General features: G+C 44.6%; 1 protein-coding gene across 3 annotated transcripts in view; it reads left to right on the top strand.

The window, feature by feature from the left end:
* The window catches only part of LOC126919998 (Krueppel-like factor 6), a 274581-nt gene that overhangs the window by 227488 nt on the left and 20331 nt on the right, over positions 1–26762 (top strand). For 2 of the 3 annotated variants that reach the window (XM_050729796.1, XM_050729787.1), the window contains 4 exons: positions 17530–17703; positions 17838–18083; positions 19071–19282; positions 19891–20117. In XM_050729796.1, the coding sequence (XP_050585753.1) occupies positions 17542–17703; positions 17838–18083; positions 19071–19282; positions 19891–20117 (847 nt within the window). In that variant the 5' untranslated portion in view covers positions 17530–17541. The remainder of the gene's footprint in view (positions 1–17529; positions 17704–17837; positions 18084–19070; positions 19283–19890; positions 20118–26762) is intronic. The other variant, XM_050729807.1, reaches the window with a different exon arrangement.

Below are 26762 nucleotides of genomic sequence, written 5' to 3'. Positions count from 1 at the left end.
GTGTGTATGTGTGTGTGTGTAGCAGGTCGTAAGGGGTTGTCGTAGCTCGAAGGGTTCGCGAGGAGGCGGCAGCGAGACGGGAGGGACATCAAAGCGAGATTGGCCGTGTAAACCTTCGAGCAACAAAGTCGATTCCTCCCCTCTCACTCCTGTTCCTCCGCCTTCGCTGTCGCTCGTCCTACCCGCTGTTTGCGACCGTCAAGACTCTCTCTCTCTCTCCCTCTCTCTCTCTCAACATCTCTCTGCCTCTCTCTCCTTGCGCGTCTGAAACCTGCCCAGGATGAACACCAGGAAACGACGAGAAGGATCCATCTGGGACGAAGGCACGAGGACTCTCCACCTCGACTCTTCTCCGCTACATGTACGCGTTGTCAATAAAATCTCCAAGCTACGCTGGAGTTTTGAAAGAACCCGTTTCTCCCTCTCGTCTTTCACCAGGGAGACTTCAGGTTTTCTGAGCGATTGAAGAATTACGCGGAAGATTGGTCGCGATTCGGACTCTATATATAGCAATTGATAAAACGCACGAGACTTATCTTTTCAATCTTGACGCAATACACAGGACAGTAGCGATGCATTAACGTGATTTTCATGGAGTATTAAAATGAAACACTGTCCGGTAATCTTTATTAACGAATCTGATATTTTGTTTCTTTCATGGTTTACTATGATTATATGGAGATGATTTAACACTGGACACAATCTGAATCTGATCACCAAACCGAAATTACCGAGCAATCGACGTCGGAGATGGAGCTATCTCGTTAACGATCAGCGACGTTCTTCTGTAAACGAAACAACGACTCTGACCACAGTCACTGTTCGATTGGATGATATTAAAACCGTCGCGGTATTAATTCTTATCGACAGAATGAATTAAAATGAAGTAAATTCGCCGCGTGCTCGGAGAAATCCGCGGTGATAGCAATTTTTTCACGTTGGGGGTAGAAGCTGATCGTGCAACCATTAGTTAACTCGTAACCGTGATCACGATTTTTACGTAGTCCGGCTTAATTGCTGCCTTTCTTGGCGTGTGCGCAACGCAACGATCGCGCGCATACTTTATGTCCGACGCAAACAGCCATTAACGGGCAACGCAAAGCGTTAGAAGTAGTTTGCCTTAGAGCAGACAGCGGCCTAAGCGGTCGAATCGATCGCGCTCTGCCTCACAGCGGCCCATATAACGCTTGAATTATGCATCGACCGGCGAGCAAGAGGGAAAACGAAGGCAGAGGGAAATGGACGAGCACGTGAGCTAATCGAGTCGTTAACGAGGCAATGTCAGCCTGCTATAGGGGTGGCGATGCAGAAACGCTGAAAGTTGAATTTATCGTCGAACTTTTTCACGGGGAATAAATTACGCTAGGGTGAGAAAAAAGGAGAAAAAGTGGAGCGAGCGTGTCCGGTCGCGAGCCCGCAGGAAGATGGAAAACCAAGCGACGCGGTCTGGAACGAGAGGTAACTCCTATAAATAAAGAGGTCGCGTGCGCGACTTCGCGGCAACATTCGTTAACTCGTTAGAGAGTTTTTAGACTCTTAGTTCCTTTTTCTTTGGAAAATTCTATGTAGGTTACTATTAATCTTCTTTGACGGGGTACCGCTTGTTATTTAATGCGAAAGTAGGTCCAAACACGAGTGGAGGAATAATGATTTTGTGTACGAAAGATTTATGGACAAATCGTGCGTATATTTTACGTACAAAGTTCACGTTTTTGCCGATATATCCCAAAAGCAACGTGTATATGTATATTCGATCCACTTTCATCTCGTTCCGAGACCGTTCCTTTGCCCGTTTTTGGGTCTGCAATCGGGGGAATGATCGATTTCTTCTCGGAGGGTTTCTCAAGGTTGGCCCACGCTTCCAACCGGTTTCTTACGTAACATCGAATTATGACATACCTGGGGAAGTTTCGTTTGTACCGCGCTACGAACTACAGCGAATGCCTTTTTACGAAGATTTATAATTTTTCTTTTCCGTATCTCAACGTCCCTGTACAGATAAAACACGGAAACTTGCAGAAAAGTAGAATAAGGTCAACAGTAGTCAGCCGAGATTAAACGATAAAATACTGGCGCGTGCAGCATAAAACTCTACGTCCCATTATTTACTCTCCCATATACATGACTGGTCTCTGGTACCAAAAATTTCCAGGCCAAAGGAGAGCAAGAAAGGTGACCGAAATATCCACCGATTTCGGCCATTATCCCCAGAAATATGACCCGGAGTCGTCGCGAGAAAACATAACTTTCCTTTTCAAGAGGTGGCAGGACTACGTCCATTGTGTTACAACGAAGGGACCAGAGCCGAGAGACCAGGGTCCCATTGTGCGCGCGCGTCGTGTAGAATTCTACCTGGCCCCATTATATCAGCGCGTTGAAAGTGGCACGAAGGCTTCGTCGTGCACGTGCGTGGTCGGTCACCGCGCGATTCAACCCAGCCCGGGACAATGAACGAGCCACCGAGAGTAGAGGATGAAAGCCCACGGTTACACGAGCGGGCCCTCGCGGAATAATCACCGGGATCGATGTAATCGGTGCCATCGTCCCCGATACACCACGACATTCCCGACTTTCACGCACGCCCTGCCGTAAATGGCCGGGCCACGAAAGTGAACGGGCCGCGTCACGATTGCGTAGCGCCATACACGTGCTGGTCACGAAATACGCCGCCACTTTATGTCGTGGAGTTTTGTGGTTTTTCAGACCACTCGAAGGGATTCTGGATCGAAGATTCGTAATTGAAAGAATTGGTTGAGTAAGGTGGTTGATTTTGCAGTTAGATTACGATAGGAGGAACAAAGAAAGAGCTATGAAAAATAGCGAAGCGTTGGAATTGTAATTCTAAGGTTCATACTTTCGTTGTTATCGACGTTTGTATATAGTACTCACTTCCAGTCATATATTCCGTATATGAAATTGTATAAACGCTAAAAGCTCCTGATTCTGCAAAATATATTCTTAACAATTTCTCCAATTGACTAAAGAATTCATCAAGGCAAGAACGCTATCCTCGTCAATTAACTCATCGTCAGATCCTTCCAAGAATGGTAGAAAAGATTCCAAGGAGATAGCGAGTGATAAATCTGCCAAGTCGTGTTCATGGAACGAGTTCTCCTGGCACGAGCCACGGTAGCAGTTGTCCGTTTCACGCGCGCCTCGAGTAAATGGAACACCGGAACCGTGTGGGAAAGTCGAGCTCGCGTCTCGATTCCACCGTTCCATCCTCGTCCTCGTCCTCGTGGATGTCGTCGTCGTAGAGCAAGTCGAGCGGCTTAAAGTTATGGCCTCCGGCTTCGTCGCTGAACCGGAGTAACAGACCCGAACTTTTCCCTCGCGGTTCCGTGCGCGGTGATTTACGCGTTCGTACATTCGCGGGCGAGTTTCTGCTTCTTTGTGCGTTGGCCCGGGGCCCATCGTGGTTTCTTTCCTTCCACCTCGCTGGGTTCACGAACCTCCGGGGCCAGAAATCCAGAGAAAGGTTAGCGGTTCGTATGAACGTTGTTCGATCGCACGACGAAATCGTTACAGAAACGGAAATCTTTCGCCAAAGTTTTCGACGTAATTACATTTTCCTTGTTATTTGATAGCATCTATGAAAGCTGCTCAGTACGCGGATAAAATATCAGCTATTAATCTAATTCAGTCTATCTTAATTCAAATCGGGATTGAAATTCGCACTCGAACCGACGTTGTTCTCCGTATCTCGTTTAACAGTTAGATTTCGCGTCATTCAAGCCTGTTTCTAGTCACGGTTTACTTAATTCAATAGAAAGATGATGAAACGGTTGGCACGAGCTTATGGACTGGTAACGAATGAGGAAGAGATCGATATCGTCGATGATTCACGTACCGGCGATTTATCCTCCGTTTTGGCTACGGGTGTGAGGATTCGCCAGTATTCTCCGCGCGTTCGACGAAATGGCCTTTCCGGCGGGTACTTTATGAATGATAGACTTCGGAAGAGGTGTTCCAGCAGCGTATATCCCTGTATAAAAAAAGAGGATGATTTAACAACTTTCCTTTCGATCCTGTAAAAAATTCTAACGAGAAATCCTCCCCTTTCCTTCCTATTCGATATTAAAAGAAAATACACGATAATTCTAATTTAACCTATCTAGAATTAAATAATCCTGTTTAATCCGTTAGATAATCCTGTTAGATCAACTGCTTGTGAAGAGGAAATTGCCATTTTCGCACACACGTTGATTCCAATAAGAACCAGATTCCGCACACCCGACCTCCTCTTTCGAACAGCAAATCCAGCTGCCAAGTCCAGCAATTCGATCACTCCACGCCCTTCCGTTCCGTAAAAACGCAACGGAGCGGTATCGCGTTTTTCAAGCTCCCTTTCAGCCACGTTCATCCGCAAAACACCGGCGGTTCATCCTAGTAACGATCGAATGACCGGCGCGCGCCTGGATTAAAAGCCGAAGACAGGGTGTCGCGTTTTTCGCGGCACGTTTCCGCGTAACCGCGCAATAAACGGCGGATGTAAAATGCAGGTAGCCTCGTTCGACGGTTACCGGAGAAGTTTCGGAACCGCTTGTTACATGCGGCGCGTGTTCTCGAATAGGATGTCACGTCACGATGGAACGTGCAATGCAGTTTCTCTCCTCTCTATCCGTCTCTCTCTTTCTTTCGCTCTGTGCTCCCTCGTTTCTGCATCCGCTCTTCCTATCCTGCTCTCCTCTCTATGTCGTACCCGTTCTTTCGTCGTGTTTATCCGTCCCTGTCGCGGCTCGTACAGCCATACGAGCGTGAACCATACGCGAAACGTACGTTCCCATACGTCGCGCGTCCCTCTCTTGCTTCGCGCCACTCCTGCTTCCGTATGACATCCATAATGTCTATCTATTCAGTCGACCGAGCGCTGCCTCTGACAGCGTATGAATTCCAACTTGAATATGTATTGTCGGCAGCAAATTAATATATACAGCCGCGAGCGCGCGCCGGCCCTCTTTGTCCCTACTCCGTCACTTTTCCTCCTCCGACACCCCCGCTCCACGCTTCTAAATGTAATTTAATAATGTCTACCGGTGCCGCCGCCGCCTCCGTTGTTGCTTCGGGATCCGCGCTATTCAACCGCGTGGAACCAAGATTTTTGCGGGGATCCTCTTCCTCGATACCCTTCTCCAGGACGCCGTGCTCGTGGAAGCATTTTTAATGAATTAACCGACCCTTTCTTCTCACTGACGACGAATCAATTGTCCACGGTCTGAAGCGAAATGATTACGGTCGTCTGCTAGACGCGGAAACCGAAGTTTGGATTGTGCATGCTTCTAGTTGGTATCGATGTTCGATCGTTAGGGACTCGAATAATGGAAATTTTCTTTCGCCAGTTTAGATTGGCATAATAACAAACTCTTTAAAGGTGCTTTCGAGACTCAACGTTTCCCTGAAACCAACTATCCGCGAATTTTTTCGACGATGTAACTTCGGCTCCTATAGTCGTTCGACTATATTTTCCTGTATCATCGATACTATCGTTAAATTAACTCTGGTTGGTAACGTACGCGCAATAAAATTTCCATCCAGAGGCCATCTGGCCACGGTCCCGTTGCCGCAGGCTAATGAAAATTCCTCCGCAGCTTGGATGAAAACCTCCGGGATAATTGTAGAAATAACGAGGAACGAGGCAGGAGGCGGAGGAGATAGGTTCGACGCCCGACGAGAAAGGAAGGATATTGAAAGAATCTTCGGTGAATGTGGAGAGCATGAAAGAGGCTGAACCAATCGTCAGTTGGTGGCATTATAGTTCATCTAGTAAGCTACCTTTCGACACGCCTCATTACGCAGATTTACGACGAGCGAACGACCGAGCTGGTTCGTTCGCCGGTTCGCCAGGCGAAGAAGAAGCCGATAGTCCCGTACGCGAACGTTCCGATTCTCGCGACCGAAGAATGAAGCAAGGAAGAGGATAATGAGAGAAAAAGAAGCACACCACGGAATAGAGCGAAGGAGGGAAGGAAGAAATCGCGTTTTCAATGGCGGTCTCCCTAAGGGAGTCTGTCTGGCGAACGAGAAGGCCGAATGGAGCGCGATAGAAAAAAGAAAAAGACGATCCAGAAACGACGGCTGTTCGTGCTCTGTTCCGCTTCGTCTCGACGGTTTCTGATGCTCCTGCCACGTCCAACAAGCCTTCGCAATTTACACAGTCACCTTCTACTTTCCAGCCTCCTTTCCTACAGCATATCTTCTCCGCTAACTTTAGTTAGGCGCTCGACGTCGTCTCCGGTTTCCTCGTTCTCTTCTCTGCCTCTTGGTATGGTCTATTTCCCTTCCGCTTTTCATGCGTATCGGTACCAGGTCTGTGTACGATACACGTAAACCAATTAGATGCGCGATAGACGTTCGTTCCGGCGACGTTGCGCCGCGATTTATTATGCAATTTATATCGTGCTCGTGAATACAGATAAGGCCGATATCGCTTGCGGTTCCCGGCCTAGCGTAAATATCGTTACATTGAACACTCGCGAACACGAAGTTGCGCGACTCGCCAGGTCCAGGTCTATATGGATCGTCAGGAATCCCTACGAACGAGGACAGAGTTATCGTCGTAATCGGACCGAGGTGGCTTTTAAAATTTCCACAGGCCATTACTGTCCGGTTCTAGCTTGATTTTTATCGTCCTGGATCTTTATGCTTCAAACTTTTACTACCCGTTTTCTGCTACCGTGATCGAACTGCAGTTTTTCTTTTTTTTTTTTTCTGAAGCTTTTATTCAGATCCCTTAAGCCTTCTTAGGCGGATAAATCCTCCGTTAAGTCTATATTGCTGTCGTTACTTTTCCGAAAAGACACAAAAACTCCAATTAACAGCAGTTTAACAGAAGAGAAATATTCTCAAAAAATTCTGTTATAAATATCGTGGTCGATCAGGAGATCGATATCTTCTTTTCATATCGAGCAACCGCGCCTCTGCTGTTCGAAGCCGCAAACCATGACGTATCGACACCTGTACGCGCTCGTTGCGGCCATTCATCGTGAATAGAGAAGTTCCTTTCGCGACGGTGAGAGCAACAGACGCACGACGGAAGCGTATTTCACAACGAATGAACCGTCCACCGCGCATTTTACCCCATTCCACCGATTCGTTTCCGGCCGGTGCTGTCGAATTCGATGAAAGCGGCATGGTCGAACGGCCCCGCACGCATGGCCGACAGATTCGCGTTGCGTTCGTGAGCGTGACTTGTGATTTGTTTATCTCCATCCCCGAGAGATTTCATTTCTTTAATTTTTCGCCGCGATCGTGCTTCGACTTTTGATTCGGTGATACTTCAATAGGGATTATTCAACGACCACGATGAAAACAGAGTATTATTCTTCGCGAATTATTGTTCATGAATTATTAAAATATTCTAGTTAGTTAATTTGCAGTGTATGAATATAACGACGAGGATATAAATTTTCCAATTTTATTACTTTCTCGGCGTAGAAACTCTTTATCTGAAGTATACATATAGTAATGGATTGCGCGAAAGATGGTAAGTCTTCATAGCCCCATTAACAATCTACAAAATAACGACCTCATTGTGTCTCTCCCAATAAATTAATGTTCATGAAGAATATTAGAGCTACTGCGATAAAGTAACCGTAGTAATAAATTGCTTGTAGTCATGTCCTAAGGTAAAAAATGCTTTCAAGATTGATATCTCGATAAACAAGTTTTCAGTTCTTTTTTTTTATCATCAAAATTACCAAAAAGTCATTATTCCAAGAGATACCTGCACGAAGCACCTATAATACCAAAGTAGAAAGAACACGCAACCAGAGTAGCGAGGAGACGAAATCCCTAGGCGGTAGTTGGGGTGGGAACGTATAAAATAGGTGGACGATCACGGCGTAGCGGAAGGGGTGGGAGCCACCGTAAAAGAATCTGAAGGAATGCAAGAACGATCTCGGGGAAAGTCGGAGCTAGGATGGTTTCAAGGGCGACGACGAGTTTTTGCTCGATTTGCTCCGGAGCGGAGAAGATTGCGTGGCATGACGGTAAGAGCGCCTTCGGGAACGAGCAGCTCGCGTAGAAAAGAAGCCTCCAGTTCGGATCGAGGTTATATACCGCGTAGACGAGGCGAGCATGCGTCCCCTGTGGTGACGGCTGGAAATCTTTTTGATCTTGGTTGTACAACGAAAAGCCAGTTAGTTTGCGGTTCTTCCGAGAATTTGAACCCTATGATCCTTGGCACTGATCCCTCTCGTCGTGTCCCCGAATCTTCGTAAGGGCTGATGCCGAGGCTTTGAAACGTTCCTTCTGGAAGACGAGAAGGGAGGTCGGAGGATAGGACGAGACAATGACAAGAAGATCGACGGAGGAGAGGACGAACGCAAGAGTATTCCTCCTTGACGATAAGCTCCTCCGTTCACAAAGGGACCACGAAGCCTAATAAAAATCGGCTGTTTGCTTAGCCAACGCTATTACCTGCCCCCTCTGATACCACGATAAAACGGCCTGTCGCCGGAATTGATGCTGCTTGTACGTACCGTGCTTGATTGCGTTCGCTGTTAGAAACGTGTGTTATAGTTAATTGGTTGGACGTTGGACCTGTCGGATCGATCGTCTCGATAGAGCGTCTTCGAATCGAATCTCCGAAAACTTTCGGAAACCATTTATCTTCCCTACCACGGTGGACTCGTAACTTGTATGTGCATTTCCAGTTTTAACAAATGTGATCGTGTCAGTGGTGTTTCCTCGCAGAACTAATGAATTTCAGGAAGTTTTGTACAACGTGTATGATATATTCATAATAGTTTCCTGATAAATGTTGCTAGAGTGACGGTATTCGATTTTTGATCTAGGTGTGAACGTAATAATTGTCAAAACATATCGCTGCAAAATCTTACAGGAGCAAGATGGATCGTTTAAAGTGTTCGATGGTTTGCTGCGAGACACGAAATCCAGGATCTACGATCTACCAGCGTATTCATCCCCCTTTTTCCGTCATTCCATCCATCATCGACCGTAACGCCGTTAACGCAAAAGGGTCCCGAATCAATTTAGCTCCATCAAGCATCCACGGAGGAATTCGTCGAGCGCTCGAATCTCACAGAGCGAATTCAACCGCATTCCAGCTCGGTTTCCCGCGTTTCCCAATCGCGGCCCTCGCGCGGAGGGTTACAAATGACCGTCTAACGAGAGTAGACGCGCGGCCGCTCTTAACGAGGTGACGTCACAACAATAACAAACAATTGCAGCCTTTCGCAGGACCGCACCCTAACGAGACCAAAGCTAGCACAACCCGCATCGCGTTCCATCGACGAAACGAGGCTTGTGCCTGGCATCTGTTCGTGGACGAGGGAACGGTTGAATTAGTCGTAAGTCAGTCAGTCACGGCTTGTTAGCGTCGTTAACCCTGACCCTGGGTCACGCTACACGCACGACGACAACGTCCCGTTGCATTTTCAATTGGAAGGAAAGCTTCGAGCTTCGGTGAAATTTCACGTTAGTCCAAGTTTATATAAACTGTGTCTTCGAGCGATTGTCTCGCTTTATCTCGAAATCTAATCCTAACGTCGTCCACGCGGAAGCGCTTCTGAAGGCCGCTCGATCGAGTTCAAACAGGGGAGTTTCGACGTTCACTCGAATATTCATAATCGAATTAGGAGACTGAGCCTCTGAATGGAACGCTGATGCTCTCCAGAGACAGTCGGGGGCGCAGGGGCTTAGGGCGCGTCGTTGAAATGTAGTCGTGTATCGGTACGAACGTCGCGAATGCTTCAGGGGCAAGGAATGTCGTTCGATTAACGATACTACATATGTGCGATGCAATTTAGGGGATTTGGAAGTAAATTGACGCCGTTTTCATGCTAATTCGCTCTGTTGACGTTATAGCCGATTACGTTTAATTATATGGGGACTAGAGATAATTATGAAAAGTGTGAAGTAACCTTATAGTACGTTGATCATTTTTATTTCTGCAAATAGACTTTCAACGTTCGAGCGCATTAAATATTTCGTGCAAATTCAACGTTGACTACGAAATGATGGAAATGCGTTAGCCTATGAATATAGCCCGAAAACGCAGCAATCATCCCTCGCAATCGTTAATCACTAAACTCTCGGATCTCCATGGTACGAGCGCGATAAATCTGGCAATGGTCGTTTCAACCGATGTACGCGCACGTATGTACACGTGTAAAGAAGGAAACTTGGCATGGCGTCTGGTGATTCGACGGTTCTCTCGATTTCGTAAAATCGAGACAGTAATTCAAACGCCTAAAGGGCCGTGATCGTAAATCCTGTCCGGCGCGCGACAAAGTGTCGCCGTGCGGTTTCGTATCTCCTGCGATTGTAGCGTACGTGTACGTGGCACGGAACCAGGACACGATATATTCCATTTAATCAGTTCCACCGACCGAAATCCTGATATCCGTGGAATGCACCTGACTCCGCCCCTTCTTCGTCCTTCTCTCTCTCTCTCTCTCTCTCTCTCTCTCTCTCTCTCTCTCTCTCCCTCGCTTAACCAAGAGAAACAAACGAGAGAGCACAGAGGCGAGAAGAGAAAGGGCCGTGCGATGCTTTCGTCGAAATTTTGCGAAAGGGAAGGGGATGTCCATTGGTATGAAGTCGAGAAAGTAGGAGGAAAGGACGAGATAAATTCGCAGGTTTACGGCACCCTTAAAGTTGCGGGAATCTCTTTAACGACTTGGCAGCCTGCCACCGTGTTGGCCTCCGCAGGAGGGCTGAACAGCATTGATGGTTCTGCGCGCCAGACCGGCCCGGGTTATCATTCATTTTCTCTCGACCGGGCCACGGATTCTGTTAATGACAGCGCTGCGAAATTACTGCGGAACTTCGCGTCCACCATGTGCAACCGGACACAAAAGAAGCCCGTAGACTAGTCACAGGGACGCTATGTTTCCGATCGTCATTTAAGGCAGACGATCGCCTAACTGCAAGTTCGAAGAACTTTATCTCGAAGAACTTTGCTCGTGGGTGGTGTCTGAGGAATTTAAGGATACTGGAATAGTGATAATCTCGGCTGCACTCGGTTGTTGTAGATTTCCAACTGCATTTCAACCTTTGTGAATCATAATGACTAGATATGTAGGTCCATTTGAACTTTTGGAATCCATTTGAACACTTAGGAATACTTTGAATATTTTAGAGTTTTATAGCTATGTAGTCTTCTTATTCCGTTTCTCAATCTTAAAACCATTCGTATACACTTTTCGTGAATCATGGCTACGCTGTAGGTCCACTCAAACTTTTTGAATCTCTATATTGCGAATATTCTGAAACTGTAACTTTAAAATATCTTTCTCGAATTTATCAAATTATATCTATCAAATTAGAAACTCTTGGTATACAGTCCTAATATTTAATATTAGGTTAGGGGTTTATATTAGATTATCCATGTGTGGACTGTTCACATCAGTATCGCCGTGTTTAGGATCATCCCGTATTTGGTCCCCTAGAATCCAGCTCCGTCACTAACCCTCGTGCATCCGGTGAGTTTAAAGTTCGGTCCCACGAGTTTAAGGTCTCCACATCGAATCTGATCAGTCGAAAATCGTCGCCGTCAAATCCTATCGTGGTATCAAAGTCCAACGGTATTTCTTTCGTATTCTATACATCCGACAAAGTGGATCATCTTCTTTCAAGACCGGAACGTGTCCAAATATTTCAACAGCGTAAACGTTAAACTCTGTCCTGCCTTTATTCGGTTTCCAAAGCCCGAAGCCGATTTTCCTCGTCCCTTTCCTCGTCCATCACGATCTCTAATGTCTGTTCTGCCTCTTCAACCCCGCGTTTCCAATGTTTTCACCGTCTGAGACGCGTCCTTTCGAGAGTGGTTTATTTTACTGTTACTGCCAAGTCCCCCAGGTTCTCTGATCATTACCGTCAAAGCGTCACCGCAGGCTGAGTAACGCGAGATTCCAAGTTCTGGAGAACGAGAAGGATCGAAAAGAGGCTGAATTGCGTCGGAGAAAAAGTTCAGTCGGATCTACGAGTGCCTCGATAACGGGATCCTGGGAACGCGAGTCATTTTCCACGTGTTCTTCGTCTAGCTCGCGGTGACGATCATTCTTTTCCCTCCGTTACAACGCTAGTTTCCCCTCTTTTTATCTTTTCCTTGCTTGTTTGTTGCTGCCTGTGTTTCGACATGAATTGACCATTTTGTTACGTGGATTCTTCGCTGATACCGTTATCGCCAAAGTCTCTCGTAAATCGTACGTCGTTTGGGATCCTTGATCTCAGCTGATTCTTTTCCCCTCTTTCGGTCAGATGGCACCAAAGATTGAAAGCTTCGAGGTTAGAAAGGGAAATTTCGTAATCTATATGTCTTTGTTTATTGTATTCTTTGCTCTTTTCTGTCGTTTATAGAATGGGGATCTCTGACAGTTATATTTATAGCATATTTCGATAAATGTTTTTGTTAGAGGAACATAGACTCAGAGGAACGAAGTTACACGTAACTCTCAGGATAAACTGTATTGTAATTTTGGGAGATATGGTATCCACGAGGGATGTGTATCTACGTCTACAATTAGCCCTTATGAACATCTTGGTTGTATATTCGGGTAACAAACACGCTGGTGACATGTAATATGTTTTGGCCTAGCTCAACGATTTAGTTTCCCTATATGAGAGGAAGATAACAGAAAGCTCGTTATCCAAGTACGCTTTTTCCAGACTATAATTTGGAACAATAAGTATAATAACGAAAACTGAAATTCCTGACATACTACGATAATACGAACAAGGAGCATCTTTACGTCGGAAAGGTATTTTCATACGTAGAAGAGGGAACCAGAGAATACCTCAAATTCGCCGCCAGCGGGATAGCCAGAAAACAAGTAGAAGATGGCGCGTAGAAGATGGCGAAGCGAAGCATTAGCACGAAGGGAGCGGATTCCTCTTCAAGTTTTCCTCTGGTTATGAATGAGCACAGGGAAGTTGGCTTTGTGCTTCCCGGAATCGGGCTCGTTACAACGGTAACCAAGTCTATTGAGAATCGCGTCACATACAACCACTCGTTTACACAGCGCTTCAGTCATGCGTCACCACACACACATCTTTCCTAGATCCTCTATTTTCACGTGCTTTGTCCCACTACGATCAGTTCGCATCCGATTCGAGAGATTTGGAGACGTAGAACAACACGAGGATATTATCGACTCGCGCCACGTCTCGCCTGTGTGTTCCAGTTCCCTGATTTTCCTCCATAATCCATCCGATTCTCGAGCGCGCATTAGTGCGGCTCTCCTGGAAAAGCGTCGTATCGATGAAGGCCAGGGATACTAGAGAGAGGATCAAACGTAGATGTTTCTACTGATAGACGTCCAACGATCGATAGCAGTTTCGTATGGGTTGTTTGGCGAAAGGATATATTCGTGAGGGGATAGAGTAATAGGGGTTTGTCATAAATTTATGTTTCTCGTCATTCGATTGGGCACGTTTTATAGGATCTGTAGGTTATGGAAGGAAATATGGACATCTTAGGATTGTGAATACATATATTGTATCATGCGTATTTGTTGAAGTTGGTTTCAAATCAACGAACGTACAAGCGAAGCATGAATCTGGAACGTTTGAATGAAAGTATAGTCATAATTAGGGATCTCGTAGATCTCACACTAAACGCGTAATATATGCAATAACAATAATTACATGTCAAAACCAGATGTCGGTTTTTTAATTATTACTCATCTATTTTGCATAAGAAGTGCCGCGTAGATTCCAACAGATGTGACATTCAAGTCGAAACAATCCAGTTCTTTGATGGAAGTTCTATGAAACTTAACGTCACGTGCACGTGGAACTTATGAATTATATCAGCAGTCTTTTCAATGCGGAGGAACGAACGTCGTTTACCTTATGCATAGTAATGACCTCGGTGTTGGATTCACATCAGGAGGATCGCTGTTTAATCATCAAACGAACGCGTTTTCATCCGGCAAATATACAACGGTGTATGCCTCGTAAATCCAACGGCGACGGCTTATGGGGTTATCACTGTTATCGGTAAAAGCGTAATGGGGCATTTCGTGATTCGGTCGCTTATGTTTCTGTCCAATGGAAAATCATTATGGTAACGATTGTGTAATCCACCAATCTATAGATCTTGCAGTATATTCTGGAATTATTATACAGTATTTTGAATCAGATGGAATTTATGATATCTTTCTTCAATTCCTTTTCGTCCTGCAATTGCTTACGACGGGCACTATTGTGAACACCGGGGTACCTTCTCGTATTTCACGGTCACGTATGCCTCAGACCATTGTCTGACTGCAAACCTCTGCGTCACGTGTGAAAGTGTCACGTTGTGGATAAAGTTGAATAAAACTTTTTAAACATACCTGTTTGGCTTGGAATGCAGTAAAGTTTCGTAAGAAGATGGTCTGAATATTTGCTTAAAGTTTTATTGATTTTCATCGATATCTACTTTTGGTCGAATTCGTTCGATCAGCATGAAACAGCGTTATAATGGCCCAATGTCGATTAGTGGCGAGTCAAGTAACCGGGAGGAGGAACGATTCCGGAGTTGGTGATAAAATTCTTTTCCCAAGTTATATTAACGCCGTTACTCGCTTCCGCGAACTTCCTGGACGAACTTTAATCGTGAATAATGAAGGAGTCTGAGAATGATTATTTTTCTTGCCGAAGGGAGCAACGATATTAGACGGAGCCCTGTAACTTCGTCCTGTCGCCATTTTTCCCGCTTTCCGAAAAATCCCTACACGTCAACTTGACAAACTTCCATCTGGTTTAATTTCAACCCGAAGCAACGTGAATGCCATCCGGACGATTAGTCTCCGAGCAAACTAGCCATCTTCTTAAATCTTCTTGAACTTTATTGAATTGTGCTATTACCCTGCTACAATTTAGGTACTGTCAACGCATTGACCATTATGGGAGTCACCAAATGCTATTAATCAGAACATACTCTGCTCTATCTCGTCTATAATTCTTAATCTTAATACAGGTATCAAATAAATGGTAAATAAACTTCATTAATACTGGATATTTCTCATCAGATTAAGAGATAATAACGAGTTGTTTTAATCGATTAACCGCGTGGACGTTTCTTGCAATTGACGTGCGTCGATTCGATGCTAATTTCGCCGAATGTCATTCGACAGCGATAATTCCATCGAACGTAACGAGATCAAGAGTCGGCTGGCCGGTAATTGTAACGGGACTACTATTTGTAATTCATCGGTTCCACGTGTCAAATTTTACAATGCAGGCTTCTCATTATATTTACAACATGCGCGCGCAAGAGTAGCTCACCTCTTGCCCGTCAATTCGCTCCAGCAATTTATGGTCACGGCTCTCTCGGTATATACATGCAGATTCATAGAACGATTATTACCGTTGGCCATCAAAATGCAACGACGATGTTGCAACCGCGACCTGCGTGCCGTCTCTCCGCTTTAATTAGCGTTACAATGATCGGGAAATCCCCGGTATCATAGTGATCGGTCGGTACAGCGTGGATAATTACAGCGCGCCAACCTTCCCGCCCTTGTATCGTGACTGCAATTTCTGAATTTCCTCTGTGGCTCACGCTGCAAGGAAGAAAAACCGGTAATGGACGTTGTTCGCTGATTAATCGAATTTCCTGATTTTCGTGTGCCACCAGGAACGAGAATTTCATTCGTTAGCGCGTGTCAAGCATTTCGAATGGTCAATCGGTGGTCGTAAATAGTCAGAGGGGCTCACAACGAAAATTATACTTTGTCAATTTTTGTCATGTCCGGTATTCTTAATACATTACAGATTCTTTTTACCTGTCCAATAACTAAATAAATAATTCATTGCTACGAGTCTTTGGTAAAATTATTCAAGATACGTAGAAGATAAAAAAGTGACAATCTGTGTATTATTAAGAAATTCGACAGTAATTGATCTAATAATAATAGTTTGACTATCGAGTTATCAAAACTTGGGGAAGAGTCAACGGTGTAAATTGCCGGAAAGAGAAGGGCCTGGTTCGATGCAGCTGGAATAAAATAGCTTCCAATCACCGTTCTCCCGCGTCTTTGTTACCATTATCGACTGGCCCTAAAGTGGGCTTATAGAAAAGAGGAATTATAGCACGGCGGCGATGGAGATAAGTGGTTTCATCCGTGAAACCGTCGGACAAAACCGTCGCCGTCGCTGCTAACCGTTAGCTGCGGTAATAAATTGGCAGAGAATGCCCGAAGGAAGACGCGGTCTGGTACACGGGGAACGGTTAGCAGTTATCGCGGTGCAGCCTGTGGCAAGTAAGGAGAGTAAAACGTCTCGCTTCGTGTCGACCGCATAATTCAACCGCTGTTGGAAGATCGCGTTGCCAATAATTAATACCCCTCGCTCGGTAATAGAGCAGCGTGAAAATCTCGCGACAGCGAAATACTCGGTGCCGTTTCCTTGCGTCTTCTTGGAATCGTCTTGAGCACGAGACTCGACTTCGAGGGCGGCTGAATAATTCTAGAGGAGAGAACACAACCACGCTGACAGCGGTTGTAATGAAAATTCACCTTGAAGATCAACGAAACTTTTATTAAAACCACCGAGCTTTAATATACAAAGGACATTCATCTTGAGCGTTGATAGAGTCCATCTATTTTGGTCTATTCTTCATTAGATCTTGAGCGTTTCTATTAAAATTTCCCGTCATCGAGGTCGCATGAATCATCTATTGCAACCTCGAGAATTCTTGGGAAATTTATTAAAATATTAAAACGGAAATGGGAGGGGGAGAGATCCATTAAAGTAACCGGACAAGCAGGACCTGAGGGGACAGAGGATTCGCGCAGAAGCAAGTCATCGGCGACGTAATCTCATTGCGGAGCATAGCTCGCGCACAATTCCTCATGCAGACCGAAGTAGCATAACTTTGCACTTCGTCTCCGAGGAATTGTAGGAAACTGGCACAGCCTACGGGGGAAGGAGAGAGAGAGAGAGAAAGCAGGCGGAGGGAGGGAAGTTCGGTAACTCGCGAGTAGCTGTTTCGACGACGATGAAGACGTCGATGTGTTTTCGCGTACACGACCGCTTGGCTGCTGCAGATAATTTTGCCGCTGTCTCGAGAAGTTCGCATCGCCGCAGGTGTTTGCTTCGCGATCGGATCGAAAGGTTTCGCCAGACTTCTGATATGTCCACGATGCTCGAAAGATAGTTCACATCACGTCTTCCACGATTTCGAACCGTGCGGTTTATCACGCCCTTCGTTAGAACCGCGTTCCTTTGTACACCGAATTTTAGGGAAAATTTACTGTTGTTGTCTGGCTGTTAATAATAATAACTTTATAATTCTTCTTTTTATTCAACATCGCGTAAAGTTATTTGTAATCTTCAATGTGTAATGAATTTCAGCCTTTATAATCATTATACAAGAAAAAGATTGTAGTAATAACCACAACTTCTTAATTTAGTTTGAAACATACACAGAAATTAATGATCGTCATAAGTAAACAAAGTAAATATATAGAAATATAGGCAGTCGAGGATTTGATTTCACAGTTATGTGCAACTATAGTAGATTAATCAAAGCTTTCGAGTATTTCAAAGTAACTAACTCCTGATGTATTATTCCAGACATGCTACGAGATGGAGAGGTACCTGAAGGACGAGCCGAAGCTGCAGTCGTACAAAAAGTTGCCCACAGAGTTAGATACGGCACCCTGGAACCTCTTCAGGGCGCCCCCTATCTCGTGGACAGCGTCCACCGGCACCACCAACGCACAATTTGAATCGCCAATCAAAATGGAGGTGAGTATCCGCGTCGAAGCCATAAAATACCTCCTCATAGGATCGTCCGCCAAGTTCCACTCGCTTCGAGTATGTCTGGAGCCACGTGTCAAAGTCGTTTCTTTCTTCTTAACCTCGGCGTTCGCGTGACACAGGTGACGACGTCGTCGGAAGACAGGGAAACGCTCTGTCTGGACGATATAAAGTTCAGTCCAGGCGATCACAACCACAACGGCCGCGATAGGGATCTCCTAGACCGGCACCTTGATTCCTTGTCGATGTCGTCATCGAGTTCGGCGTGTTCGGCACTGTCCTGGGATAGTTCACCCTCCGTTTCGTGCACGGCGTTTATTCTCAAGAAAGAACCCAGCGAGGACCTCGAAGAGGACGAGGAACACGAGGTGCGTCCCAGCCGGATATGCATGCGAATCTTTCGAATTTTCTGTTCGCAATGATGTGTTCTTTTATCTTGAATTTATGACGTATGTATGTAGGCTATAGTTACAATGGATGCATTTTCTGGCGACTTAATGTTCTATTAAATAACTTAAAAAATCAATTATGCGAAGATCCCAGAAGAAAGATACGATAGGTCACTGTTTTTGTTTTTCGTATAAGAGCAAGCTTAGAATTCATTATCTTCTCTAATCAATCACATATTACTAAGGCTTTGGATCGAATAGGATCATTTTATCTATATTATTAACTATATATTAAATTCTACTTATGTATATTTCTTCGCCTGTATTCTTCGTATACACAGATTTTTGTGGCACTGGCTACCTCATTCCTCAGTTACTTCATTCATCAGAACGACAGTTCGTCAGAACATGCACCCACCGTAACCGCAGCATTATATGTCGCTTCTTTTGTTTTTCTTTTGTTCCATTTGCCAACGAGTTTCGACCATCGAGTTTTGAGCGAGGCGATTAATACGGCGCGAATGCCACGAAAGGAACGATCAAACGAAATTAATTATCGCGACTGGTGCGTATGTCGCGACAAGAACACCTGCGTTTACAGGTTCAGTTGTATCGCTCCCACCCTTTTTCGTGCAGTATCGTTCCGACGTATCGCGCGCACAATGCCCGTCAAATTTCAATTACCGTCAAACACCGGCTGTTATACAAATAACGATTCTTCCTATTTTCTACCGGCTATGTGAACCTGTGTAATTCGTGCACACGTGCATGCGGCATGCGTTTACGTACGCACAGCTATGTGTAATCCGTTTACGGGGTCATTTGGCACTGATCGATTCACGCGCGAGGCCGCGGTAACGATATCGATGTTCGATACCGTTTTAACCAGTTGCTTGCACTTTAATCAGAAGCCTCCACCCGTTGTCGTAATCCCGTTGCGTAATGAATTATGTTACCCGGCACCAGGAAATCGAGGAGGAAGAGGATAGCGGCTGCGAAAGCGAAGGTCAAATCCTGACACCACCGTCGAGCCCGGGCTCGGGTCAAGGTCATTCCAACTCCAGTCACTCGTCGAGCGGGAGTTCGATGCTCGATGTGCAGAACCTCAACCTTCATGGGACGGGCGGCAGGAGCGCCATCGTCAGGGTTACCACCAGCAACGCGCAGGGTGTCGCAAGGTAACTGATTTTTCACTAAAAATTTTTGCAATTTACCACGAACTTTGAGAGATATTTAGAATTAAGATTATGAATTAAGGATAATAATTATGGAGGAAGGTAGATAGAAGAGGATAATTAAGGATAACGAAGGTAGAACATTTTGTAGAGCAACGAAGTTGTTTAATTTCAAGTTACTTTTACATCGACGAAATTTTCTTGGAAGATTGGCCGAATGATTAACGACAGTTTTATACGAATTCGCCAACTTTTTCTATTTCGTCGAAACGTATAAGCTCGTCTTGGTTGATGATGCATCGTAAAACCGCGCGGCAAGTAAATAAAGAGGCAGCCTTTTAGCATTTACGTGAATTTCGATAATATGTAAATCCTGGAAATCGATGACCTGGAAACTATACCTTCGCTACAATTTCTATTTTCACAAATTCCACTATCGGTGCTAGCCACATCAAACAAATTCTAGAAAATATCCGTTAAAATAACCGAGTCATCAAACAGGATCGGTAGCACGCAAAATCCTCGAATAAAAAGTTCGAGACAGTTTTATGGTCAATTTAAACTTGAGCTGCAAGAAGCATGGTTCTGATATGGCTCTGTTTTTCTTACAGACTGATCTCCGTCACAGCGAATGGTTACCCCGCAGTTGCTGGCACGCAACATGCACACGCAGGGACAACTGCAGCTGCGAGCACCGTAGCTAACAGGCACCACGCGAGGAGCCACGAGCACAGTCCACCTGATACGAAGCGCAGGATACACAAATGCCAATTTCCGGGTTGCAAGAAGGTATACACCAAGAGCTCGCATCTGAAAGCCCATCAGAGGACGCACACAGGTGAGTGATCCTACCTAACCGCGTTTTTCACGGCACCTACCAGTTGCGATCGATCGATTAGTTTGCGATTAGAGTCGAAGAGAGAGGTTTAATGGGGCAAAAAGTTTGACCGGAACAGAGCGATCGATGGGGTCGAGTATTGCGCTGGAAACAGAGCGTTCAGACTTCGATTAACATTCCCTCGAGAGTTTCTTTGAGAGATGGTTTTAACTTTCCTTTCGTCTGTATTTACCTACCAAGCTGTTATTAGCGAATGAAGAATTATAGAAGAATTCTTGAAACGAATACCGTTAGATTATTCTCTTTCGTGTCACTTTGTAGTATTTGTACCATCGGTTGAATGATAGAGCTTGCGATAATGATCGAATGTAGTCACTGGTCATCGAATTAGAAACATATGTAAAAGTTTCATTTTTGACGCTCTATCACAAATGACAGAGTTTCTTCCATCAAAAGATATTTAATAGTCATACAAATGATTCGATTTCTATTGCCACTGAAAATGCTTAGAATCCATTCAAATCACACGTGCACTCATCCCAGATCATTTAACATTGTCATAATGAAAACATAAATTACACAGCACTCCATTGCGCGTTAGAAAGTACATAATCAAGGCAAATGGAAGAAAACACAAAGTGTTAAGACGTGTATAACACTTAATACATTTCGCTATTATAGAGTTCATTCGTTCCTTTCAGTTTGACAAAAAAGAAAATGAAAAATGTTGGAAAGTTTTTAGCGATTCTAATTCGATGACCAGGCAGCGTAAAGTATTCCTTCGGTTCTTACGAACATTCATCACGCTTTCTGTAATTAAGGTGACGCGCGTTACCAATTATCAAATGTACCGATGCTGGCCATTAATAAACGTTACAGAACGCGTCTGTCTCTGTACGATACCGTGCGGTAGCTCGATAATTTTGCGCGTTTCACGCGGCACCGCGCGCCCTTTCTTCGCGATTCAGTTAATCGTTAGTCACGCGATTATCCCTGGCGTCTGACGGTGGGGAACGGACGGGAAACAATCGCGGACGTATCTCGGTGAGCAACCAGGGATAAATTCCCCGACGCGTTCCCTGTCTCCCTTATCGCGGTAAATAACAATGCATAATTAATTACGAAGCCGAATTAAGGGAGCCTGTTCGGCTTGTACGACGGCTCTGGGGTACTCGAATCGTGTACGCAAACCGGATGAATGCGAGGCCCATGTGCGCGAAACCGGATGATACATGTTTAATACCATCGAACCAGCCTACCCGTGTATTTTCTTCGATCGATAGAGAGAATAACCGTTCTTTGCATTTCGCGGTACAACTTAAATTACGCTTATCTCCTAATGAGAATGTAACAAGGCGGCTTGCTTCGCGGCAAAGATTTTCGTTTAATCGGACTTTGATATAGCTATCGCGATTATTTATCGTACGAGATATTCGAGTGAAAAGATGGTTTTCAGAAATTGGATATGATTTTTTAGTTATGATAAAATGTAAACAAGGAAACTCGTTCTACGCTTTTGGTTTTCTACGATCCCTCTTTTAAAATTTATTCAAAATCAAATACTTAATACCCTGAACTAATAATTTACTACCCTGAACCATCTTTATTCGTTCGTTTGTTTATTTAGGCATACTAAATATGCAAAGATAATTCTCGAAAAAGTACGCTTCTCCGTTTCATCTAGACATTCATCACGAGAAAACGAACGAAACATGTGAGACATGAATAATCTTCCAACATCCCCGTCACTTCGATAAGTTGCATCACTTTGTGCGAGGAACTGACCGAACACGTTATTATCATGCAGATACCGCTTCTCTCTTCTTCGTCTCGCGGTTATTCCCCGTTGGTTGCGGCAGCAGGTGATGGCGGAGGACTGTAATTAACGAGGATTCTCCTCTTTCTCGTTCCGCTTGCAACCCCCTTCATCCCTTCTCTTTTCATGCTTTTTGTCTCTTTACGCTTCAAATCCCTTCGGCGGGAGCAGATACGCGTTCAGGTGTACACGCGCGTAATTATCTGCGTACGTTGATTCCACGTCTACAAAATCACTCTTGGTGTTCTTACATATACATATGTAGAAGCATTATTTTTTTGCGTTCCTGATGACGGGAGTGCAAGTGCAGTACTAAATTGCAACAGTATCGCATTGTTCGTTTGCACTAGACTTTAAACTCGTTGGTCTGGCCAGTTCAGTTCACATTCTACTTACGTTTCATTTCTACCTCTAATGCTCTGTAAAATGTTTCGTTTTGAAATGCCACTCAAATTACCATGTTCCGAATTTCAAAATGTAGTTTGACGTGAAACGCAAGTCGAATTGATCGAATTCGATTCGATGTAAATTCTTCAACGGTAAAATACATCGTTGACCTGGCGGGTAGCCGTCAAATATTTAATCACGCGATTCATTTCACATGCATCGTGTCTTTCATAAATTTATCTGAAAATCCGCTCCATCATTACATCGGATCCCGGCGTGTTTCGCCGCGAGCACACGCGCCCTCGTTCCCGTAATATTGTACGTACAAGTGATTAAACGTGTATACGCGTCCACATATATTTACGCACGTGAATAGTTACACGTGTGCGCACGGCCGCCTTCATATGTGTTTATTTACCTATCCGCGTGTGCACATCTGCATCCATACACGTTGCTTCGTGTCTACAGGAAAGCGCACAGATGTGTAATTTCAGCCTCTGTATTAGGGAGGATGAGCTTAGCGAGAGTATTCCTAGAGAAGCGAATAGGTATGGGACAGGTTGATGGAAGAAGAGAATTACAGAGAAACAGGAACAAAAGCAGAAGGGGAAACGCTAGAGCAGTACAAGGTGAACGCGAACCAAGGTGCAAGAATTTGGATCTGTACAGTATACTTCTATGCAACCATTTCTATTCGAATCATCCTAAATACAATTACACAGTGATAAAAAAAAAGGTATTGCCACCGAGTAGTTTTCCTCTAAAATATCGTGTAAACTTCAGTCACCTCGTTTATAAATTTCTACAAGTTTTTAACGAACATCTGTCGATAACTTCGTTCATCGCTTGTTTAGAAAGCTAAAACAAGTAAATAGGAAATGAATAAAAGCAGAGTAATGAATAGCAAGACCAAGAAAATAAGAAAACAGAAAGAACTAGCGAAAAATAGCGAGAAGGGAATAGATAGGTGAAAAGAACGGGGCGAAAAGGGAAAGAAATAGAAATAAAAGGGAAGAGACAGACAGAGGGTGAGAGGGTTGGCAATAAGAGAGAGGTTGGCTGGGATACCTTCATCCTGCAGCGTGGCAGGTACGTCGGGATTGCTTCTCGCGGATCGTTAAGCAGAACTGCTAACTACGGGATTATGCATACTGTGGGGCCCCGTCCCGCAATTATGACTCTGTTATGAATTCGTCCTGACGCAAGGATCTCCCTTCGTGCTTGGAACGCGCTGCACCAGACGATGTCTGCGCACGTATCGTACTACGGTCGAACGTTTATTTCGCTGAAAACGTTGGTCGGGGAGAACTGGCTGAAAAGGACGCCACGCGTGTCCTGCCCCCTAGCCGGCTATTACCTCCGTCGTAATTGGTTTCCCGGTGACGGATGTTCCCGCTGACGGATCCCCGGGATTTTCCAGTTAATCGTTCGCCCCGCGGACTCGTGTAACGCTTCGACGTTCACAGGGTTTCGCTTAATCCAATCCGATATTGTTTCCTTTTCGAGTAACCAGTTTTCGATGTCCCATTGTGTTTGCTAGTCCGTCTGCTGTACACGATTGTACCGAGCACAGGTTCTTGATAGAATATACTTTTAGCGTTTTTGTTATGTCGTTCTATAAGTAGCTGTTTTTCTGAAAGCAGAAATTTATTTTATTCGGTTTTCATACTTTCAAAGCTAAATAAATATCTGTTTTATCTCCGAAATATAATAACGTATACTTTGCTCTGTATATTTTATATGTTTTTGCATAGTATATAATCCTTTAGAGTTTTGCATCTTTGAACTCTCCGTAAATATATAAACATCTATATAAGCAGTTTATCAGTTTTGTAAAAGAGGAGTAGAAAAGCTGGTATAGGAATAACAAACAATTTGCGGAAATATCCAGATAGATGTTTATTTTCAACAAGCAATCCCTACCAAGAAGAATCTTATTACTTATGAAAATAGTTCAATATTTTAGACACTTCAACCACCGTTCTTTTATTTCTCGAATCAAATTTTATCATCGAAATCAAGTACGAACCTTCAATGCTAGGCACGTGTATGGTTATCCACCGTCGATGGTGCCTTCTCAGATTCCAACGAATTCGAAGAGACGAGGATAGAAAGAGAGAAGAAAAGGTAGTGCTGGTAAGAGACGCAAACGAAAAAGTTGGCTGAAGGCGGGCGGAGAAAAGTCCGCGAGCAACTTTCTTCCAGAGATGGAAATACCGGTATACTTTGATCTCGGTCGGCGAATCTAATTACTGCCGGCTTGGAAGGAGCGTTCGCGAGGACCGGGACGCGAAACGAGGCGAATCGTCGAATCACGGAGTACGGGCGATCGTGTGGCCGAGTCAACATGAAGGCTCGTTACGAATTCCATCGGCGAACTTTCCTTTCGAGGATCTTTCGGCATGTAGATATCCGCCGGGCCAGCAGGAGGTCGTTCATCCCTGACCCAGCTCTCCTTGGGATCTCCCTCTCACTACGTTTCAAGACTCTCGTCTTAACGACGAATCGATCCGATTAGACGATTTAACAGTCAAAGCCATCGTCCAGGGTCCTGTTAATTCCCTTCTAACGAGCCGATAAGATGTTAACTCTAAACAGCGGAGCCAAGTTGATGAGATCGACCGCGGTGTTATGGTCTCGCTGTGAAGCACAGGTTTTCTCCAACTCCGATTTCGTCGTTCACGATATATATCGCGGAATGGAAACGTTGTATTTTTGTTTTCGACGTTTTGTTTCATTCAGTTGGCGAAATGGAATAGGCACACACCGATTGCATCGACGTCGAGATGGATTTGTCGAGACGTTTAACGGGACACGATTGTTCGAACGAAAAGTATTGCCAGGAGAGCGTTAAACATTTTCGAGGAAACAGGATTTGTTCCTTGTTTATCCACTTTGCCCGTCAATATCGCGTTTCAGTGATTTCTCCGTTTTTACGCTGGCAAAGCCTTTCTATACGATTTCCTCGTGGGAATCGAGGAACTATCGATCCGATGGTCCAACCAGTCTCCCAGCAACTATACGCCCGAAGAAGAAGACGAAGATGGAAAAGAAGAAGGGAAAAAGAGAGAGATTTCCAATTACAGAGACTTTCTGTTCCGGAATTCCATTCCAAACACCATTGTTCTCGCGTCTCGAGCTGTGGACAGGACTTTGATCCCTCTACGGAGTCCAATCGTTTCGTTGGAAACTTTTCGCAATCGTTCCCTTAGTGCTCGTTGATGGAATGTCAATATATTTGGAAAATTAAGGAACGACAGATTCGTTATCCCGCGGATTTGTCCGGCATTGATCGAACGTCCTCGCGTCGAATTCATAGGAAAAGAAAAATCAAAGAGACGGGAAACTCTATACGTTCAAACCACTTCGATCGTCTCACTGAATTTTTAATAAACTTCGACAAAGGTCTTGACGAAAATATTTTTACGTTATCATCGCGTTTTCGCGAATTATTTCCAAGATGAGTCGTATTATAATAACGTCATTCGCGTCTCATCGATCTCTCCTGATCGATTTCGCGGAACCAATAACCAGTTTCGATCATCTCGTTTTTAATCACAACTTCGTGCAACAACTCGATGATCGAGTACACGGTTTTCCTCGATCGTCGGATATCGGTCAAAGTAACGTACTGATTGTCGTTCGAGCGAATAATATTACGTAGCGAGAGGCAACAGCCGCAAATAGGTCAGCCAAGGCGCGATAATTTACGCCTTAGAAATAGAATGGCGTTCGAACGCGCTTAAATCAAACGAAGGATGAGGAAAATAATAAAAGGCTGCAGAGAATGCGACCGATACACACAGGCCCTGGAAAATTATTTATCGCTACGTGGCTGCTCGCGATGCGTTCTAGCCATTCGGAAGAGGCTGTTCTGCACATTACCAGAGCGTTTCCTCTTTGCATTCACCGCGAGGGATGTATTGAAACCTTTCAAATTTCGCGTCGAGTCCGTGGCTATTGTTCCCACGCGAAAAATAAGGAAATCACGGCCCGATAATTTATCGACCAAGCGAGGGGTCCGAAACGCGTTATTCTGTTCGAAAACAAACAACGCGAAGAGTTATTGCGTTATCGGGCCTGGGATTTGGAAATCAACTTCTCCAGTCGTTTCCAAGCTCGCTCTTGAACGCCGCGGTTGTTCGTTTCTGGCTCTAGTTCGAAAGGATTCTGACTACGAAATTTAATCGATGTGAACGCCGCGTATGCTCCTCTGTGTCGAATCAAACGTAAATTTCAGGTGAAAAGAACTCAAGGTATTAAATTGCTTCATAATCGTTTATTCTGTCATTTTTGCTTTCCCCAAATTCTTGTTATAATATGAAATATCCGACGACACGCAGAATGAGCAAACTAAAATGATTGATTTTTGTATGTTTATTATTTCGTCTGATTAAATTATTCTGAAATTATTATCTGCATGAGCTGTTTACAAGTGAACG

This window comes from Bombus affinis, chromosome 1, assembly GCF_024516045.1.
Source record: "Bombus affinis isolate iyBomAffi1 chromosome 1, iyBomAffi1.2, whole genome shotgun sequence".
Taxonomy (NCBI): Eukaryota; Metazoa; Arthropoda; class Insecta; order Hymenoptera; family Apidae; genus Bombus; species Bombus affinis.
Note: the sequence above shows the minus strand (reverse complement) of the source record. Positions and strands in the feature narration are given on the sequence as shown.